The 21,835-nt window shown below is 40.2% G+C and overlaps 1 protein-coding gene across 8 annotated transcripts in view; it reads right to left on the reverse strand.

The window, feature by feature from the left end:
• snx29 (sorting nexin 29) overlaps positions 1-21,835 on the reverse strand; it is a 149,540-nt gene that overhangs the window by 12,727 nt on the left and 114,978 nt on the right. For all 8 annotated transcript variants that reach the window (XM_042398263.1, XM_042398262.1, XM_042398261.1 and 5 more), the window contains exon 19: positions 17,316-17,456. In XM_042398263.1, coding sequence (XP_042254197.1) covers positions 17,316-17,456 — 141 coding nt within the window. The remainder of the gene's footprint in view (positions 1-17,315; positions 17,457-21,835) is intronic.

A 21,835-nucleotide genomic window follows, 5' to 3' on the forward strand; every position in this document is an offset into this window, starting at 1 on the left:
CGCTTTGGAAAGTTTTTTGTGAATGAAACTCGCCAACAAAGGGAGTAGAATATGCAGCCTTATATGTCAATTTTAGGGGTGTGGATTCTGCTAACAATCACATCTCACAAACACGCACCTGCTCATGAACAGGTGGCATTCATCAGGCTAAACGAGCGATTTAGGACAAGTTCAGGCAGTTAACAGAGATTGTTGAATCCCACACAGTATTGTCTTATTTTCCCCTTATTGCTTTTTGCAAGAACAAACATAAGAGAAAAATAAGAAAACATTCATGCATGAGGCACAACGTTTCAAGTTAGAGAGCTCAATTGGAGGAAGATGTGTCTCACAATCACATGCTGCCTCGGGGCAAGAAGTTGCATATTATGACTTAAAAGACTTGCGACTCTGGAATGATGATGTCTTGTCGCTGTAACAGGATCAAATCCTCTATTCGTGTCCATGTGAACTATGTGGTTACAGTTAAAACCGGCTAAATTGTCCATAACACTGCCAATGACCAGGCTTTCAAATCCAATATCGCCCATGGCCCACATTCAATAAAAAAAACCCCACTAAAAATACATTTAGCATTTGTGTTTATTTTGTGATTTGGTTGCTGATGTTGAAGAAAAACCAGGCACAGACATTTGAGCATTCAGACCTCCCTCACTGTGAGACTCTGCAGAGGCATGGAGCCACATGGCCGCTGCTAGCATGGCTAATCGGTGTCCAGCAAGGCTGAGAACAAAGCCTGGGCAATGCTCCGTTTTACTCTCTGGTGCTTGGGACGGGAACAAACAGCCATTGCGGGAGGCCAACATTTTCCTCAATTGAAACTACTGTTTTTCTTTTGATCTAAAATCCAAGTCCCGAGTGAATTTCATTGTCTTGCTTCAAAATACACACTTTGTGGTACCAGGGCTGAATGGCTGTGGAACATCCATCCATGGGAAACCAAAGGGAAAATAAGGGGACACTTCATTGAAGACATTCTGCATTTAATAACACAGTGTCAAATATCAATTCACAATTAAAGCTCTGAACTGATGTGGGTTCACATTCATTAATCAACAAGTGCCATGTAATTACTGTCAGTTTATAAATTGTTAAAATCAGAGGCCCATGGGGGCTGTTCACATTTGTTTTCAACAAGTTACCTGCTTTTCTCCCAGGAGCAGTGACATCCACACAATGCTTTCTACATACATATGATGAAATTCTCCACTGGCCCTAATGAGAAAATTGGCTTACAGCAAGACATACAACACAATCTTAAGATAAAATATAGAGAAATAGTACATTTAGAGTCAATTACTTTCACTTTTATGTGAAATAATAACAATAATTTGACACTAATACTTAGTATTTTACCCTTTCTTGTTTATTTACTTACTTTGGGGGACTGTGGTGCATAATCAGCAGTTCATTTGCTTTTTCTCCGCATTTTTCTCTCTTTTTCATTTTTCATTAGCCCTCTGGAACTGAGCGTAGCGTTGACGCTACATTAGGCCATGTTCTACAAAACATTAAATAACTTGGGAACAGTTTACGATATCAATGAGCTTTTTTTTGTCTGAACTGTGAGATTCTCAGCTTTCCGAGGCACCTTGAACAGTGCCTTTACGACCATCAGGGCCAATTTACAGTGCGTGCAATAACGTGATATGGGAACAGAAGCTTGCTAGCTTATAGGCTTGACTCGAGTCACTGTGTGCACTCACTGTGCAAAAAGTAAACGATCGCAGTCCTCCATATATCAACAGATTAGGTTGTCTATTTTCCAATAATATTTACTCTCAGAGGTGATATTGACCAAAATATAAAGACAGCACCAAAATGTTAATATTGTCACGTTGTCGACTAAAAAAACACCCTGGACGATATGCAAATAAGTGGCTGTAACTCACTGAGAAAAAGGTGGATTTGCAGCAAACTTCACATGGAGCTCAAAAAACACCTGAATACAACTTTTCCTGTTGAAAAGAAAAATGTCCTGGTTGACTATGGAGTTATTCAACAAAACACAAGTTTTTTTTCACTGGGTGTTTTTTTTGATGATGGCTTGATGGTGACTTTACACTGTACCAGAAAGAAAGGGCAGGTTCCCCTGAATCATATGATGTATAACACTTGATATTCACTGAAAGAATAAGCTCACAATTGGCAAAAAATATAAAACTGTGTTCAAGTGCTCCTTTGTCAAAACATTTTGTTTTGCAGCTTATAGTCGGTGCCATCTTTTCCCTTTGGAGCCAGGACGTTCCAACTAAAGAGTGCAAGATGTTGCCTTTCATGTTTTGGAAACACACCCCACTACCTCGGACCAAAGCTAACGCTAGCCTACTGGGAACACCGAGCAATGCACACTTGGGCTAACATTAGCTACTTTAGCTAAATTGTGCTAACAGGTCAGGTCTCATAATCAAGTAACATTAACCTTACTGAAATATTATGACAATAGTCGGACTCAGTGTGCGTCCCAGAGCCAGGGAGAGCAGCAGGTGAGCCAACTGTCAATCACTGCTGTGATTCTCTTTGTTCCCTAGCAGAGCAACAAAGACATGATCCTTCACTGGCTTCCCATTTCCAAACAGTCAATAGGCAGAGACACCTCTATAAGAAACTGAACCCTGGTCTCTGCAGAGGTGGGCAAAAGTTCAGGTTATACTCCACCCATGTGCCCAGGAGCATCAAAATAAATATTTTAAATTTGATCAGTGTGAGTCAAGAAACAAGATACGTTTTTAGAAGAAAAAAAATCAACTCTCTGAATAATCATGTAAAGAGACTACTGGTCATTCAAAGATTTGACATGTCATAGTGATCCAAATACAATTGCATGCAACCTTATTCATCACTTTAAAAATGTAAGGGAATGAGCTAATTACGTTACTCATTTACTAAAGCATCATACTGTGTGTTTCCAAGCACAGCCCTGCATCACAACAGGTGGAAAATAAGAAGAACCTCCGCAAATGTCAACTCAATTTCCACAGACTCGTGAGCTGAATATTAGATGTGCTGTACATTAAATCCACACTTTGCCACTCCGAACCCACCAAAAAGTAGATAGATGTCAAGCACCGCGGCAGCCGGAAAGAACTTTTAAAATGGGGGAGTACATAAGAGGTTCACAGTCGCTGCAAGTAGTGGATAAGTATGTAAGTTTAGGGGAGTAGGAGTGGATAACTCCTCGACTCTGCTGCATGCCGGGTAGAATAGACGGGGTAGGAGCGGGTAAATCTGATGTGTCAGATTAGGCTGTGCATGCCAGCGCCGGTTTCATGCTATGTCAACACAGTAAGGGACACCCTGACTGCTTTCATGGATGTCAGAATAGTAATAACACTAATGGACATCATGACAGATTCATCCTCTTGTGGAGACAGAGAGGAGGGCTGAAGAGGCCAGGTGCTGTCTCTTGTTTGCAGAGAGGAACAGCGAGGGCAGAGCAGAAGCTACTGTGGCATACTGATGCAGGTACAACGCTGATCCTGTCCTCTCTCCGTCTGTCTGCTTACATCCATCTATCTAAACACTGCTCTCTCCTTGGTTCCTCCCCTCCCCTACACAGCGCTATACTGATATGACATAGAGCCTAAATCAGTCTATTATTATTATCCATGCGGGAAAGTACATTTCGTACCGGCATAAAGGTGAGAAAAGCTTTATTTAAGCATCTCCTGGCCTATTTCTGTCTTCTACAGAGGCAACACACATCCTGTACAACCATTGCGGCATGAGAGAAGACATAGGAAGCTATAGATAGTTCATCTTATGTAGATTCTTGCTCCCTTCACCTCTATATGTCATTGATTCTGGCTGCAAGATAACACTTTTCTATATACTTTGGAGCGGCGTATGTTGACTCATGTGGTTATGTGCATGAAATGTACCATGAAATGTGGGATCATGAAATGGTCATGTAAAGGCAGAAAGAGAGATAGGGTGTATATGCACATGCACATACACACACTACAGCTAAATGTCACTTCCTAGAGAGGACAGATAAGCAGGAGAGGGGAGCTGTCAATGGAAGAGAAGCGTAAAATAGTCACATATGCGTCGGGGTCTCCACAACTGCTCAGTGAATTTGCTGCCAGCTTTACAGCGTTCAATTCTGGGGGATGAAAAAAAAAATAGGAGGTCTAAAGAACTACATGTGCCTGGCAACAAAAAAAAAAAAAACACTTTCAGAAGTGAAAAGTAACTACACCCTACAGTATCAACCACTTTTTTACCCCCCAACAGAAAATCAATGTGCTTGACCGATACTTTCGATCCCGCTGTGTGTTTACAGAAATATTTATTCCTGCTGCGGCTCCTTTTTTGTTTCATTTCTCTACAGTGAAAAAGAGACAGGATGCATGTAGGGACGCCATGTGACGGTGGTCCCAGTCCAAACGCGCTGATTGCATAATAAGCTGCTGTCTTGGCAATACAAGCAGACAGTGAGCAAACATTTCATAAAAGGCTTTCCTGCATTCTAATTAGCCTGATAGGAGGTCTTTCCCAGACAAATGAAAAAAAAGTTTCTCAACTTTACATTTTAAAAGAGAATCTCCCAGGTCACCACTTCAAACATCAACCTGAGCGCTGATTTGAGCCTGCAGTACACTTGAATTAAATGAGAGTGGACAGCGTTGGTACACGCTGGCAACAAAACAAGGTCAACACTTTCCACCAAGTCAGCCCACACTGGACCACAGCGGGGCTGAACAGGCTGTTCTCTCAATGCTGCGTTTAAACACTCACCAAGCCGCGGGTCCGCGCCATGCATAAAACATCACAGGCAATTCAGGAATGCTCGTACCAGACCTCCACAATGTCTCCTTGTCATAATTAAAAGCGTAAAACATGTATATTGCATAATATGTGAACACAACATGCTAAGACTGGTTAATAATTCACTTTGTAGTTTCTGATTAATTAATCAGGGCAGCCTTGGCACTCCTTTCTCTCTCTCTTCACTTGTATAAAGGGGGGCGACTGCCGAGGGCAAATGGTGGTTGTATAAGTGCCATTTTTTCTGGTATCATTACCTTTTGGGAATCTTATATAATGTTACTGTAATCAAAATGATCAAAAAGCAATGGAACCCCACTCCAGTTCACCAGATCTGGTATTTAAGAAGTCAAAAAGAATCAATTACTAGCTTTAATCATTGTTTTCATCTTGCCTCAACCCTCCAGTGTACAAGTCATCATGTTTAAGTCAGCATTTCTGTGCAGATTTAAATATTGTATTATTGTTAATGGGTGGAGCACATGATTGGCTGATGCTAATGATCACTTCTGCCTCCAATTAACCGAAGTAAACATCTTCTCAGAAATGTCGCACAACATTACAGGAAATGTGACGTGATGAATATATTTGATAACAGATCTGACTCATCAGCAGATGTCAACTGCCTTAGTGTTTGTTAGTGCTGTTAAAGAGTAACACCATGCTGAAACACAGCGTGTAACTGCCCTCTCTGGTTGAAAGTTTCAAGTCAAATATGCTTTTGAATTTATTCAAGGCGATCAGAGGCAGGGGCCTGCATTTGCAAGCAGATAATACACCTGCAAATAAGATTTGTCTGCAATTGTTGATGTCAAGGCTTATAAAAATACATCCACTAAAACAGTCTGATATCGCTGCTTACTCAACACAGAGATGCTGATTGAGAGTGGAAGACACAGTGCAGCATTCACCGAGAAATTCGTTTACACCGCGTCTCTCTTTTAATCTGTAGCTCCTGGGAACAGAAAATCACAGCGCCTCCGTTCGCGGCCTTGGATGGAAAAAAGAGAGAGATAAAAGCCCGCACCAAAAATGAAGCGATTTTATCAAAGCCAGAGGCGGTAGTGTGATTTGAGTGAGCAGGAGGGGAGACAGTAATACAAGTGGGCAAATGAGAGAAATTGATATTGAGGGGAAGAGAGCAAAAAAAGAACGGCAAACCGCCTTCGGACAAAAAAACATAAAATCTGGATGAGATGCAGCCAGTGAGAAAAACCTGACAGCTGGACTCTGGGGTCTGACAACAACGTGGCTTTGATTTCATCATTCTGGCCCTTTTCTGTCTCAGCGTTAACATCAGGAGGGATTTGACAGGCGCGACTCGGGAACATTTAGCCTGTATGCCTGGCCAGGCCCCTGACAAATCAGCTGGTTAAGAGCTATCACAGGCGATGGGGTGTGTGTGCATCTGTGTGTGTGTGTAACATCATCTGTATTGTTAGGTTACGCAGCTGGACAGCCTTGCCCAAAGCGCTTGGAGACGCGGAGAGGGAGTGTCTCATTAGCTCATTAACAGTACTCGACACAGCTGCGCAAATGAGTCAAAAAGGCGAAGTCTTGATGGTGACGAGGCCTCGCAGGGGCCGCGGCTACCACTGTCAGGGGTCGACTCTGCCACCGGTTGTTGTGACATGAGCCAATTCTTTCCCCTGAATGAAATTAATCCAAATGATGATTCCCTCAACAGTGTTTACATGGTTGTTAATTATATAGTGATAGCTTAAGGTGTCTGGTTTCCAAGCGCCACAGTCAGCAACATAAAATTAAAAAGGAGAGGGTGAGTGTTCAGAAGGAGTAAAATGATTAAAAAAAAAAAAAGTAAATAAGAGTAAAATGAAAACTAGAAAATAATCTGAAGGCAGCGGATTTTAATTTACAAAACGCTTTTATATGAGCCGGTTTATTAGAGTGAGGTCTTATCCCAAATGTCGACACATAAACCATTTGGCTCCATGTTTTAGTCATCTATCCTGCATTAATCCTGAAGATAAATAAATAAGTGTAATGTCTGTCAACTGTCAGCCACACAATTTCAAACTTCACTTACCGAATGATTTGACCTGAAGCTGGAGTTGTACGTTTTAGCATTTAATGATGAAGCTGCTCTTCTGAAAATTGTTTCCAGAGTTTACATATAATTCACTTTTCACATTATATTTTTGCTTCACCATTCAAGGTGAAACTGAGGTAACATCAATCTTGAAACCTGTGTATCATTCTGTCCCCATTAAGGCAGAGGGATAATGTTATATTATAGACCTGAGCCCAAATTTATTCCATTTCTGGGAATTACAGTGAAGAGTAGAAGTCAACTATAAGAGCGTCTCTCAAGTGACCTCATGATATGCTCAGAGAGGGAAATCCAATGCACAATTTAGAAGTGGAGGGGAGACAAACAGATCCAAATTTGTGGGGGAAAAAAACTCCTCAGCATCTTGTGATATTTGGCTGATTCCAAATTAGCTAAAATAAGGTGTGAAGTCAAACAGCTGCAGGATAAACATAGATAAGTTCAAGGAAATGGTTCAATATCTTTAGTAATGTTTTACTTTACTTTTAGTAAATGTCATTGCAACTTGACCTGGAAATTGTAGGCAAGTAGAAGGTAAATGGCTTTAAGTAAAATTAAAATATTAAAGCAATAAGAAGAGGATAACAAAGAATTGTCTGCACACATAAACACAAACTCTCCATATTTTATATTTTCAAAAAATTACAACATAAAAAGTTGACCAGGCGAAAAGGCACAATGTTCCCTGAAGGTTCCCAAGGTGACTGGAGAAAGGTTGAAAGCTGTGTACTTAACCGGTAAAAACAACAGAGGGATTAGCATACTTTATATTAGTCCGAAATCCTGTCTTGTCAGATGTAACATGTGATTCATGGAGTTTAAAGCCCACATCCAATATGATTCACCTTCCCAACATGTTCCTGTGTTACATTGGTGATGAGTCCTGACACCACACAAGGCAGGAGATTAGCTATACAGTCGAATCACAGGGCACTGGCACGCAAGCAGCCTGAGAAGTCAGTCAAGTGTTAGCATAGATAATCTCACAAAACGTATGTGTGAGTGTGTGCAGGTTAGCTGTTACATGTGCTAGGTATGCAAGGCAAATTTCCATAGGATTTCTAATGACTTTAATCCATAGCATAGCTGATGCTCTTTGACAACTTTAGCTATGTCTCTCTCTGCTGTCAGTCATTTTGAGAAGTGTGTGTGTGTATGTGTGTGTGTTAACAGGCATAATAAAACTGAGAGAATCCTTGACATTTACTACAGTTTGCAGGTGGTGTGTATTGTTGCTGCTACCTGATCTCCGTTGACAGTTCACTGACATGTGTTTCATCCTGACTCCAGCAACCACAAAGCAGACATTCATGGTGCACTGCCATTAACATTTCTCCATCATTAGCCACACATAATAATGAGATGCCCTGTGTGTTTGTGTGCATGTGTGTGTGTGTGTGTGTCAAAGGCAGCTTTGGATTTTGCAAAACTCTGTAGTTAAAGTGTCCCTTTGTAATGGATGAAAGAGACTGAGAGGAAGATGGCAGCAGAAACAGAGGCAGAGATGTGAAAGCTATACAAATACACAAACAGAGAGGAAGACAATGACAGAAACAGATGGACAAAGAGACGAGATGCAAAGCTGTAACATCTTTTATCAACACAGGCTTTTTCATAGCCCTGAACTAAATGTTTTGAAAAGTGTTCAATCAAAATTGGAAGTCAATAAATTCATCACATCATCATAAATTGAGCATTTTCTCTTTACTTGGTATCTTTTAGATGACAAAACCCTGCTTTTTGTTGTGTTTTGACTGATACATTGACCGCTAGTAGCATTATTTGGAGTAATGTTTCGGGAGTGGGTCTCATGTGACCAGACTGAAGGCAAAAAGCCCCCAAAACAAGCAATAAGTGAAGACAGCTGCAGTGCAGGCCTGGCATGACATCACCAGGGAAGAAACCAGGTTTTATGTCTATTGGTCATAGCCTGAGTGGCATTTTATGTAAGACAAAATTAAATGAATTCAGTTTTTTACAACATGTATCATTATCTATATACCAAAGAAAAACAACAAATTAGGTTCAATTCTTCTGTAAAATCTTTGCTTTTTAAATTCCTACTACAGTACAAGTACAATCTAAACCCCTCTGCTTCTTTCTTTAACTGAAGTATATGTTCATACCAGAATTTTTAGCACCATTTAAAATGTCAGGATTGTTGTTTGATGAAAATCTCTTGGTTAGCTTCACTGCAGCTTCCTACAGCAGCACTGCTCCCCACTTCACCTGAAGAGAAGGCCCTCACCGCTGGCGACACTATAAAGCGCTCCTAGAGAGCCAGAAACAAACACTGACTGGATTTCAATAACAGGGAAACTCAGCGTGGCAGGCCTGCTGATTACTAAGACAACCACACACACACACGCACACACACACGCACAGTTGACAGACACACACATTGACAACAGCAATGTTTTACACACAAACACACAAACTTATCCCCTAGCCACACACACAGGCATGTACACAAAACAAATTCAGCCCCTCTCTCACTCTCTCTCTAACACACACACACACACACACAGTGTACAATTGCTTTGATGTTCAGCTTCAGCTTTAAGAAATAAATTCATGGTTTTTCATGTATACACATACACATTAGACAGACACACACACACACATACACAAACTTCACTTTCAATCTGGTACTTATCAAATCTTTAAGCTATAAAGCCCTCCACCTGCTCCCTCATTTCATTTCAGCCTGGCCCTGAGGCCTTTAGCTCTGTTTTTTCTAGAAAGTTTCTCCAAAACTTCTGTTCTGGTAGAATATGGTTTTGAAAATATGAACAAATTGCTAAATTTAATTAATTTTGCAGATTGAAGGACTTCATAAATATCCACTAGTTTGTAATGTATGAGAGATTCTCTTCAATTGAGTCCATATTTTGTTAAAAGCTGTAGCATGTAGGGCTACATTTTGACCCAGGACCATGATCACATGGTATGGAGCACAAAAAGAGCACACAGTATAGTAATATCAAAACAGTTGCACATGGCATGGATAACAAAATATCTTTCATATGTTCGATTCCTCAAAGTAGCCACAGTTTGCCTTGATGACAGCTTTGTGCACTACTGGCAATATCTTAAGCAGCTTCATGAGATAGTCACCTGGTTTTCAGTTAACAGGTGAGCTTTGTCAAAAGTTAATTGGTGGAATTTCTTGACTTCTTAATGTGTTTGAGACCATCAGTTGTGTTGCACCGAGGTAGTGTTGGTACACAGCAAATAGCCCTGTTTGACTACTGTAGTAATCCATATTATGATAAGAGCCACTCAACTAAGCAAAGAGAAACAACAGTATATCATTACTTTCAGACATGAAGGTCTGTCAATCTGGGACATTTGAAGAACTCTGAAAGTTCCTTCAAGTACAGTTGCAAAACCATCAAACGCTATGATGAAACTGACTCTCATTAGGACCGTCCCAGGAAAGGAAGACCAAGAGTTACTTCTGTTGCAGAGGATAAGTTCATTCGAGTTACCAGCCTCAGAAATCACCAATTAACAGCACCTGAGATTAGAGCCCACATCAATGCTTCCCAGAGTTCAAGCAGCAGACACATCTCATACCTGCCAACGTTAGGCTGTGAAAAGGAGGGAGATTTTCAGGGGTATCTGCAGATGGCCTATCCTCAACACCCCCGCCCCCATATAACCCTACACCACAGATTAATAGAATAAATACAAGGATGTGAAAGTAAAATGACTTTTAATTAGTCTTAAATTCATAGCTCACAGTAAAATACATAAAAAACTTGTACAAATAAAGTGATCAAAGGTCAACATCTAAAATTTACATCACAAAAAATATCATCAAGTGCAAACATTGTGAGAGAGTGAATATGAGTATGAGTGTGAGTGAGTGAGTGTGTGTGTGTGTTCTTGGCGACTAGCATGGCCATTTTCATTTCTGCCTTAGTGACTTGATCAGTCTCGGACATACCTCTCATGATGAAGGTGCCCATATCAAGGGTTCCCCTCTGTGCCTCCACAGCTTGTTTGTGATCAGTATAGTTAGCATGTTTGGTAACATCATTTTTTCCCACCATGCTCTACGCTAAAGTCGACCTGACATATCTTACAAAACACATGGTGCTGATGTGGTGAGTGGTTAGAAAGGGGAGCAGAGCGGAGGGCTTGAGCGAGCGCAGTGATGAGTGACGGATGTCAGGCAGGGTCGTTTGTGCATCACCTCTGCCTCTGGGTTGGGTTGCCAGGTACCACGACACATATCCCACACAGAAACTGAGAAACACCCATTTGACTTGTATCACTATGAAATCGGGAGACTAACGGGAGAAATTACCAATTGGGAGCACAGCAGGGGAAAGGGTTAAAAATTGGGAGACTTCCGCGAAAATCGGGAATGCTGGCAGGTATGACATCTCAACATCAACTGTTGGTCTTCATGGTCAAACTGCTGCAAAACCACTACTGAGAAAGACCAATAAGAAGAAAATAATTGTTTGGGCCAAGAAACACAATGAATGGACATTAGACCAGCAGAAACCTGTACTTTGGTCTGATGAGTCCATATTTGAGATTTTTGGTTCCAACCACCGTGTCTTTGTGGGACACAGTGAAGGTGAACAGATGGTATCTACATGTGTGGTTTGGTGTGATGGTGTGGGGGGGGGGGGCTTCGCTGGTGACACTGTCGGTGATTTATTCAGAATTCAAGGCACATTTAACTAGCATGGTGTAAGATAATTAACCCAGGAATATAAGAGGAAAAATTGTATTTTTTTCAAAAACATTATGATTCCTTTTGGCTTAACAGTCTGTCTGTGTAGGTGCAGGAGCACACACACACACACCCAATGACCTCTGACCTAAAGGCATAAGGATCCCTTCTTCTGCTAGCTCCTCTATCTTAAGTCATACATTTTGGGAGAAGGTGCATTCCTTGGAGTTGCTTTACTCCTCTCTTTTCACTTATATACAATAAGTGTCTGAATTGGTCAGAAATGCCACTAAAAATGTGTAAAAATATGTATCTAGACTTATCTAACCAATGTTTACTTTTACTGTGTTTTAGAACTATTAATTAGATTGATATCATGGAAATTCAAACTCTGCTTCAAAATTTGTTAGTTAAGTCACACATATTATTGCATTTGATTTATTTGATATTAACCAGTGTATTGTATTATTTAGCTATGGTTCAATTGCTAGGATAATGCTTTCTTTATGGATTTAATTACAGAATAGAAAATGAAGGTTTATTAATTTCATTCTGTATTTTATGTGGTTGATCAATATTACAATTTTGTAAGTGTTCCCGCTGTTTCATGATGTGTTGACGACACTGACAACAGAACAAGTGAGTATTCAATTTGCAAGCGCATCATTTTCAGATATCTGATAGGAATACAATTATTCCCCTTTATTGGAGACCAATTGCTTTTCTCTCCACACAAAGGAATTAATTAGTAATCAAAGCGGTCCCTCAAAAGAGCGCCAAGCATCCTATTTCTTTCTAAACACGCCTCCTAGACTATAAAAGCTTTTACAACTCTTTGTCAGGCGGCTGTTGATCCTCTTCTGCTTTTTACCTCGCTGACCGCTGCTGCTTCCTCTTTGTTCTACTAAGCCCTGCAGCCGGGATGGCGTGGCATTTCAGGTGTTGTTGTTTTTTTTTAATGACTGGGAGCTGAGAGCTCCAGAAAGAGACTCAACTAAGAAGCAGAAGCCAAGCTGTGCCATCTGACATCTGGATAATCTATTATTTTTGTAATCTCCTCTTTTTACGGCGTAGTTAAACTTTGTTTTAAGACTTTTACGAGGACTTTTCTGATTAGTTTAGAGCTTCATACACCCAACTCTGCAGCCTGCCACTGAATGCACTGAGACCAAGACACTTCTCTGCTGTGTGTGTGTGTCCACTACGTGGCTTCAGCTAGTCTGACACTGGATGCATCCTCCTGAGAAGCAGTGAACCAAAGCTGTTTTCACTGAACCTACTGCAACGATTCATCATCTGGCTGTTACCCTGGCGACCAAAGGATCACCAAGTCTGCTTCACTTTGCTCAGCACTTCCCAGGATGCTCCTCATCATCAGCCCTTCATCACCACTGAACCAGTAGGAAAACCATCTACCATGCTTCTGTCTGAGAGTTGATGCATGAGTTATTCAAAAATCCTCAAAAATCACCTGACCTAAACCCAACTGAGATGGTCTGGGAGGAGTCGGACCACAGAGTGAAGGAAAAGCAGCCAACAAGTGCTTAACATATGTGGGAACTCCTTCAAGACTGTTGGAAAAGCATTCCAGGTCTCTCATGAAGGTGGTGCAAGACATTGCCAATAATAAGCTGTCATCAAAGCAAAAGGTGGCTAATTTAAGGAATCTGAAATATGAAAGATATTTTGGTTTTAACATGTTTTATATACCACGATTCCATATGTGTTATTTTATAGTTTTGATGTCTTCAGCATTGTTCTACAATGTAGAAAATAGTATAAATAAAGAAAAATCTTTGAATGAGTAGGTGTGCCCAGACTTTTGACGGGTATTGTATACCCAACTTTGAGTAAATGTTTAGAAGAGAACCAGACTGCAAAGTTTTGTTCATGGAAAGGCAGTTTTAATAAGAAGAAAACCAAAACATTAGGCTACTCACTTTATCAAATCAGCGCCTGTAACTTTGCAACTCTTGTCTTTAATATAATGGCATTTTGTTACTACATTCCATATGGGATGCAATTCATCTTACCCTCATCAATTAACTTATATCTGTTTTTACATTTAGTTAATTTTTGATTTTTGAGTTATTCTCCCTTTTATGTCTTACCATATATTTAGGCCAGAGTACATGCAAAAACTGAAAATTTATCAACATAAATATTAATGAAACAGAGGCAAAAACCCTGGGAATTGAAACAAAAATAACTTAAAATTGCAGGAAAGAAAAAGCATCAGCTAAAACCTGCAGCCTCACAGCACGCTGCAGCCTATTCTCCCTCCTCTTACAGTCCTGTAGACCAGTGACTGACCTTTTACCTTCCCAGCCTCACTGAACTGGAACCTACCATCTACTCAGGTCACTATAGGGTGAGCAGGGCCGATACAAAGCTTTCAAAGCATATAGAATGACAGATAAATATTAATGTGGGATTTCTCTGTTACTGCTGACAATCCCAATTTAACTATGGTCACACACACACACACACACACACACACACAGAGCCATGACTGCACCAAATTTAATAGAATGTCTTTTACTACAGAACAGGTTTAACCTTGACAGAGCCAGTTAGTTGAGCCAGATAGTTGCCACAATCACTGATTAAGCAGACGATCACAGCAGGGCAGAAGCCCTTCGACGAGAATGTAACCTTGTGAAACACAAATTAGTCAACTGAAATTAAATTTGTATTGTGTTATTCGTGTAACATGACTGATAAATTAACAGATTAACTGAAACCCTGGATGCAATTTGTGATTTGACACACAAAAACATCCAATGGAGGGACCTAGGGCCTAGTGAAACCTTTTTAAAGACACTATGACAAGATACAGTACATGACTGCCAAAGGACAAGCGCAGGCTGTGTGTGGAGGCATAATCTTGTCAGCTTTCAGTTATGGGACTACTGTGCAACGCTGCCAACCCCAGAGCTGCCCCAAGTCCTTCACGACAAAGCCACAGACATCCAAATTAGAATTGATATTTATTGGCCATGTAATGTGGATGCAAAAGGGATGTGACCCGACCATGTGACCTTGTGATGGAAAGAGATTCTGGGTTCTGTCTACATAATTTTAGGCTCTTTAGTATCAAATTGGCTGAAGGATGTTCAAATCTGTTGTCCACAGTGCTACATGACTCAAACACCATTATTGTGGGCACAGCATATTTGTAAAGTAATAAAAAAGCGTTAAAAAGCGAGAACAAATACAAACTGTGTGGGTGAGGAAAAGAGACCTCAAGAGGCTTATAAAAACAGCTCGCTTCAGAATAATACAAAAAATAAAAACACGACAGCAAACAAAGAGGAAGGTAATTTGGGCATAGAAAGAAAATGTCGTGAAAACTCAACAAAGAGGAGAACAGCACAAAAGAAAAAAGAACTCTATAAAAAGAGTACAACATACTATGAGATGAAAATAATTACTGCAAGGTGACTTGGCTTTGTAACATATATTAAGCTCTGAAAATCCTTTCACTGAAATTTTCCAACTGAAAGTTTCAGGTCTGTTGTACCTCTGACCACACTGCAGCAAGGTGAAAACATTAACCGTTGGACATCAGGGGAAAAAAAAAAAAAAAAAATTCAGGTGTTAAGTGGTTCTGATGCATCCGTTAGAGTTTACAGGGTTCAGTGTGTGTTCGTCTCTCCAGCAGTGTGTGGTGTTCCTGCTTTGAAATGTGGTCAGAGAGTAACAAAGCCAGGCCACCGCTTTCTCTGCAGTGATGGCTGACTTCCTGGAGACGGTGAAAACCAATAATTCACACAAACCTGTGGTGTAATGGGGCTTTCAGAGAGCTTTCTAGGACACAATGACACCGGCTGTCTAGGCCTTTGATAGACACTTGCGCTTCCACATGATCCCACACAGTTATCCAGACCCACATGCACACACACACACACACACACACACACACACACACACAGGAATATACGATACACACTCGACCTCTCGTCACATACGTGGCACTTGCAACTCAGCGTTCAGTCCAGTTTCCAGCTGTGAAACTGCAGTGTCTTTGAAGGTGGGGAGTCAGCTTTTGGCTGTGGCAGCATCAAATCCAACCAGCCAGAGAATCGGGGTCAGAACCAAATTATCTCCAAAAGGTTGGAGGGAGACAGAGGAGAACAGGATGAAAAGGAGGGAGCGAGGAGAGGGGTGAGGAGGAGAGAGGAGGATGGGGGCTCTCCTAGCTCTCCCGGGGCAACAACTACCCCCTGTACATGAAGAGTGAGATTCGGTGTGTGTCATCAAAACAGAATCTGACCCATCTGACTACCACTTTACTGTATTTGCCCAGCAGAGTTTATACCTTTGTAGGCTGATATAAAGTTTCAGTTGCTGACATAAATTTTTACAGCCTGATATGAATTTTAATTATAAAAATGTCTACATGGGTATATATAACACTCAGGAGTATCAAACTGGTGAAAGTCATGTGAGGATAGTATTTTTTTATGGCAAGGTAGGGTTCAATTTAGCTTTCGCTAAACTGTTCCCCAGAATAGCATTTGTCCAATGATAGTCTTAGTAACCGTAACTATGAAAATGCAGCCCTGTCGAGCTTTGGATTCCTCCACATGTAGTAAGAGTGAGACTCTGCGTTTAAAGAGTTTGGAGGTTGGTTTTTAGCCTTTCCAAAGCCAATAATACAGAAGAAAAAGTGTAAAGAATGGATTAAACTGTGTGTTTACGCGCTTTAATGTAAACGGCAAACTTTAGCATGGCCAGCTAGCTAGCTTACTACTGTACCTACAGTAGTAATCTAATCCAGTGTTTCTGTGGAAGGCCAAGATGTATTTCATCAGCTCACTACATTACTTTGTGGGGTTATGGGTTATATTTGAAAAGCCCCATTCACAATAACACATCCATTGTGTAGTATTTTCCCTGTGTGGAAGCTGGTCCTGGATACACATTAGTGTTAGCAGCTCTGTCCTTTTCTGAGTTTATGATAGCGTTTCATTTAACAAAGACAAGGGAAAGGGAAAAATACAGTGTAAGTACTAAGAATAAAGCATAAACCTAACCTCTGTCTTGGTTCCAAGTATATAAGATAAGTAGGATCATCATGGCAAGGATGCTGAGTTCTTTTTCTCTGTTAGTTTTTCTTTTAGCACAATTTAATGTGCTTAGCCATCAAATGTATATTTAAGACCCCTTTTACATTTGCATTCTTGCTTTTAAAAACAGTTAGCTGGAGACAGTGTTTTTAACTAACTCATGGAGCTAACATTAGCTTAATTGGCTAGCAAGCTAATGTTAATGTTGCCAGCTACAGTCGTCATTTCAGCCGCCAAAATTAAAAGTTAACAGTGAGAAATGAGAAACTGCTTTTTTGCAATTACTGAGATTGTAAACTGTGAGAACGGAAAGTTTGACAGTAGAACAGCACCAGATTGGACACGCTTTCTTATTCAAGTTAATGGGAAGGTGTGACCAAATTTCTGACTGGTACTGTACATGAATCAACAGTAACTAAGGAGGGCAGAGATTATAATTAGAAACAGAATCGTCTTTATTGGCCAAGTATGCTTCCATACAAGGAATTTCACTCCAGTTTAGTGGTTCTCAGTGTACTTACACAGAAAAAACAACACAACCATCTTATCTTTCATTGGTTTTTTGCTCATTTTGGTCATACTATTATTATCAACAGGAGGTCAGACATTATTCTTTATTCATCTACTCTACAGAAGGGGGTTAACAGAGACACTGTCACAGAGAAAAAGGCCAACAGTCAGTCAGTCAAACTGGTTTCAGTGAGCTCACCTTGTTCCCTATGGCTTTCTTGGGTGGGAAGTTGAAGGTGTCCACCTGTGGAAACTGGGACCTCAGGTGGTTGTGGAGCTCCCTGAACTCAGTATAACGCCTGTACACATTCCACTCATTGTCCAGGATGCGGATGTAAACCTGAGGAAAAGACATCATCATCAGTCAACCATCATCAAAGTTCTCAAATTAATAATTAAATATAATACAAGAGACAGTGTTTCTGTAATTAATACTGACAGAATTCTCTTATCATATATGATTTTTAGAAAAGGAAAAATGAGAAACACAACAATATCACAATGCTTTTTTGCACCTCACATATTTGTCATTAAGCTCTCGCAGTGCCTTACAAAAAATTATGAGATGAGTGAAAGAATGACTTCCTCTCATCCTTGTAAATGTGTATTTTCACTTACATACTGCAACACATAGCAGAGAAAGAGTCTGTCTATAGACATAACTGTGCTGCCACCATTTCCATGCACCATTAGCTGCTTTATTCAGACTCACAAAAGATAGAGGGAGCACAGAGAGAGGAGGAAAGATGAGCCTATTACAAGGAAGAGAGAACGAAAGAGAGCAGGAGATGGGCTCCATTTTCACCGTAGAAAACAGGGAATACAGAGACAGAGAGAGAGAGAGGGAGGTAGAGCAGAGCAGCTTTTGAGAATTCAATTTCAAAATGCCTGACCACAAAAACATACAGACTTGATTCAGGTACATAAAAACAGAAATCGATTTAAAAATCGACCCAGGAGTAGGTAGGCATAGATCCCCCCTACTGGGCAAATGAAAAAAATAAAGTAAACAAAGGCAAGAATGTCAAAACATGTTCCCTTTCAAACCCCACATAGTCCTGAAAGTGTCCATGATGGATTTCATGCAGCTTTTTAGAGGTCTTTTTTATCTGAATGCGGCCATAGTTATCTTTCCTTGGGGTAACTTTTTATTCTTTAAGCCTTCACTTACTGTAGGCTTAGGGTCAGATGAAGTTGACTGAGCATAAATACTGTGTGCTTAGGAGTGCTGAGCTTCACACTCACACTGTGAAACACACATTCCCTCTGAGCTGCCCAGTACAACCACAGTGTGGTAGACTGCTGGGCCCACTGGAGCAGCTGGGACAGAAGTGCTTCACCCTAATGCACCACAACAGTAGCAGCTGTGGAAATGGAGAGTTTTAAACCTCTTTCAGACATGCACCTTTTTACACGATGGCAAATTTACAAGTTGTTCTCATGTCTGAATGAGCACCTGAGTCACTTTTACCTAAAAATCGTGACGGCAATCTAACTACGTCGGAGCTAATAGCATTTTTGCATATTAACGTGAAAGCGGCAGGAGCACAAGGTTAAATACACAAACAGAAATTTAATACACATCTTGTTACATCTTATTAAGAACACTGTGATAAATGTATCACCCAATTATCATCTCTGATGCACAAAGAGATTAAAATCACTTTAATAAACCACAAAACACTGTGAGCTACTTTTTAGTCAGGGTTTGAGGAGGTTTTTCTTATGTCAGATCAGTTACAAAAATAATTTTTCGCGCTGATAAGTGTTTAATGTTTAATTTAGTGTTTAATCACAGCTTCAACTAAAAATATGTTTTGAAATCCACTGATGATGAATCCTGTGAGAGAACAGAAAACACATTTCTACCTTCTTTTCATTAATTTCGAACTCTGCTTTCTCTTGCGCACCAGCTACCAAACATCACGCAAGCATGTAGCCTTTCTGTAAATGTCCGGTCATGTTTGAATGAAGCTGTAACGAGCATTTACGTAAAAAAACCCCACCTCCGTCTGTCTGAATAACAAAAAGCCATCATTCTAACAGAGAGATGAAGCCATTTATGTAACGTATCCCATGTCTGAAAAGAGCTGTATTCACCTTATTTAGTTCAACCCAACATGAAACTTCACTGTAGTTTGTAGGACCATCAAAGAGACCGCAATGTAAAAGAATCAACTAGTTTTCTTGTCTTGTTTGCCATAATACAAACAGAGGAAAAAAGACTGACTGTTTCCTCTATACCATGATTAGCTTGAGATTAATATAGGCATTCTGGACTCACTAGAAGACTTATATTACAGTTCGAAAGACATTTGATGTAATTTCATGCACTTGTCCTGCAAACAACAAACTGTCAGAGCTACAGAGCTCTCAGTAAATTCTGTGTTCAAGCTGTCAACCTCAAAGAAGATTTGACTGACATATGAGCAAGTAGATAATAACACCATTTTTGTTTTGTTTTGAGGCGCCTTTTCCTTTACCCAGTGATCTTTTGTCAGCACACACGCTCCTCTACAGTCTCAGTTAAATGGCAAAAATATAAAATGTGACATTTTGGACAGCCATTAAGAGGAGACTGACAGCTGGAGCTTTGTTAGCTGTCCCAAATGTCTCGTTCTTAATATTACAGCATCGGTGACAGACACGTCTAGACACTTTTAATGTTAAGAAAAAATATCAGTCAAAATGATACTTCACATATGGTTGAATTAATGATCTGAAATCATGTACCGTTATTCAAACAGACAGCTGCTGAATGAGTGGGAGGTGAGAAAGAATGTATATAAAGAAAGATGTATTTTTCTAACCATATATGCTTGCTTCTCTGACTCTATTTTATCAATTAACACTCACTTTATCTAAAGTAGTGGTTCTTAATGTGGGGTCCGGGGGATCCCCAGGGGTCCTTGAGGGGGCTCTGGGGGGTCCCCAGCAAAAAGGGGAATAATTCATTTTCATTATATTTATATCCATTAGTAACATAATGACAGAATGTATGACTATTTTGGTCACAGATTTCATACACTTTCTGTAATAAAACAATAAGCAAAAGCCTTGAATCAGATTGGGGACCCTGGGACAAAATCTTATCAAATGGGGGTCCGCGGTCTAATTTGTTTTAGTTTAGGGGTCCTTGACGTGAAAAGTTTGAGAATCACTGATCTAAAGAATAATTATGAAATAGTAGAATAATATGCTTAAAGGTGACTTTTATACAGTGGTATAAACACTAGTGAGTATATCCTGTATGGAAACTGCCTTTTGATGAAGGACATCTAATACAGATGGCTGTAATTTATGGGCATGACCTGCACATTAGGGATTAGGTTTGACCAGTGTGACTGTTTGGTTGATATATCTTGTTCCTTATTGTACTAAGAGCAGCTGCACTAAAGGAAAGACCAGAACCCATTGAATGATGGAGGTGGTTGACAAGATGAGAGCAGACACAGCGACTAATGGACTGAATACTTGTCATCTCTGCACTTTATGTTTGACCTACAGAAGCACATCTAAGTTTTTACCAACTTCTTTTTTGCAAGTTAGCAGAAAGACTGACTTTGTACATATATATATATATATATATATATATATATATATATATATATATATATATATATACATAGAGGCAGGGATGTACCACACCAGACAGGACCTAGACAGAGGAGCTAGAAAAGATGTGGGGTGTAAAGCAAACAGTGGTGCCAGTGGTAATCGGAGCACTGGGGGCTGTAACCCACAAATTGGGAAAATGGCTCCAGCAGATTCCAGGTACAACATCTGAGGTCTCTGTCCAGAAGAGCGCAGTCCTAGGAACAGCTAAGATACTGCACAGAACCCTCAAACTCCCAGGCCTCTGGCCTCTGGTAGAGGACCCGACCTTGAGGAAGACACACCACCACCACCATCCCCCCATGGGAGGGGGGTGAGAGTGGCAAGTTTATATATGTATACATATATATATACATATATATATATGTGTGCGTGTGTGTGTGTGTGTGTGTGTGTGTGTGTGTGTGTCTTTCTATTGTAAAGAGAACCAATTTCAGTTGAAAACCAGCCAGTCCTCACAACTTCAAAGGGTAATTTGAGGGTTAAGACTTGGTTTTAAGGTTAAGGTTAGAATTGGGCTTAGGTTCAGTTTAAGGTAAACTTTGGGTCTAGGCATTTAGTTGTGATGGTAAAGGTTAGAGTAAGGGGCTGGGGAATGCATTATGTCAATGAGTGGCCTCACGAGGATATAAAGACAAACATACATACATATGTGTGTGTGTGTGTGTGTGTGTGTGTGTCTCTTCCAGACTCAGCTGACTAACCTGGACCATAACAAATGTTTGCATTGCAACACCTCAAAGATTCTTTGACTTTGTGTCAAAGTGTGTGTGAGATTATTTCGAAATTTATGATAAAAAAAAAAGCAAATGGAAGTTCTGATATTCCCATTTTGGACATTGTCAGCTTTTGATAGATCACAGAAAATTACATGAAATCAATCAATGTCACTAAGGCAGTTTGGCTACTGTTCAGGTCGACAATTTTTTCACAAAGAGTCAAGATCAATATTTCATAATTCACAACTTCAGGCTAGCCTTGTCACAAGTGTTAAATGTGGGTGTGAGAACATGTTAATAAATAAGCACTCTGAGATTTCAATCACCTGCTTGTCCACAAACTCATATCAGCATGCCTGCCTCAATTACTCCATCATTGTAAAAA

The sequence above is a fragment of the Thunnus maccoyii genome, chromosome 20 (assembly GCF_910596095.1).
Source record: "Thunnus maccoyii chromosome 20, fThuMac1.1, whole genome shotgun sequence".
NCBI classification, from domain to species: domain Eukaryota; kingdom Metazoa; phylum Chordata; class Actinopteri; order Scombriformes; family Scombridae; genus Thunnus; species Thunnus maccoyii.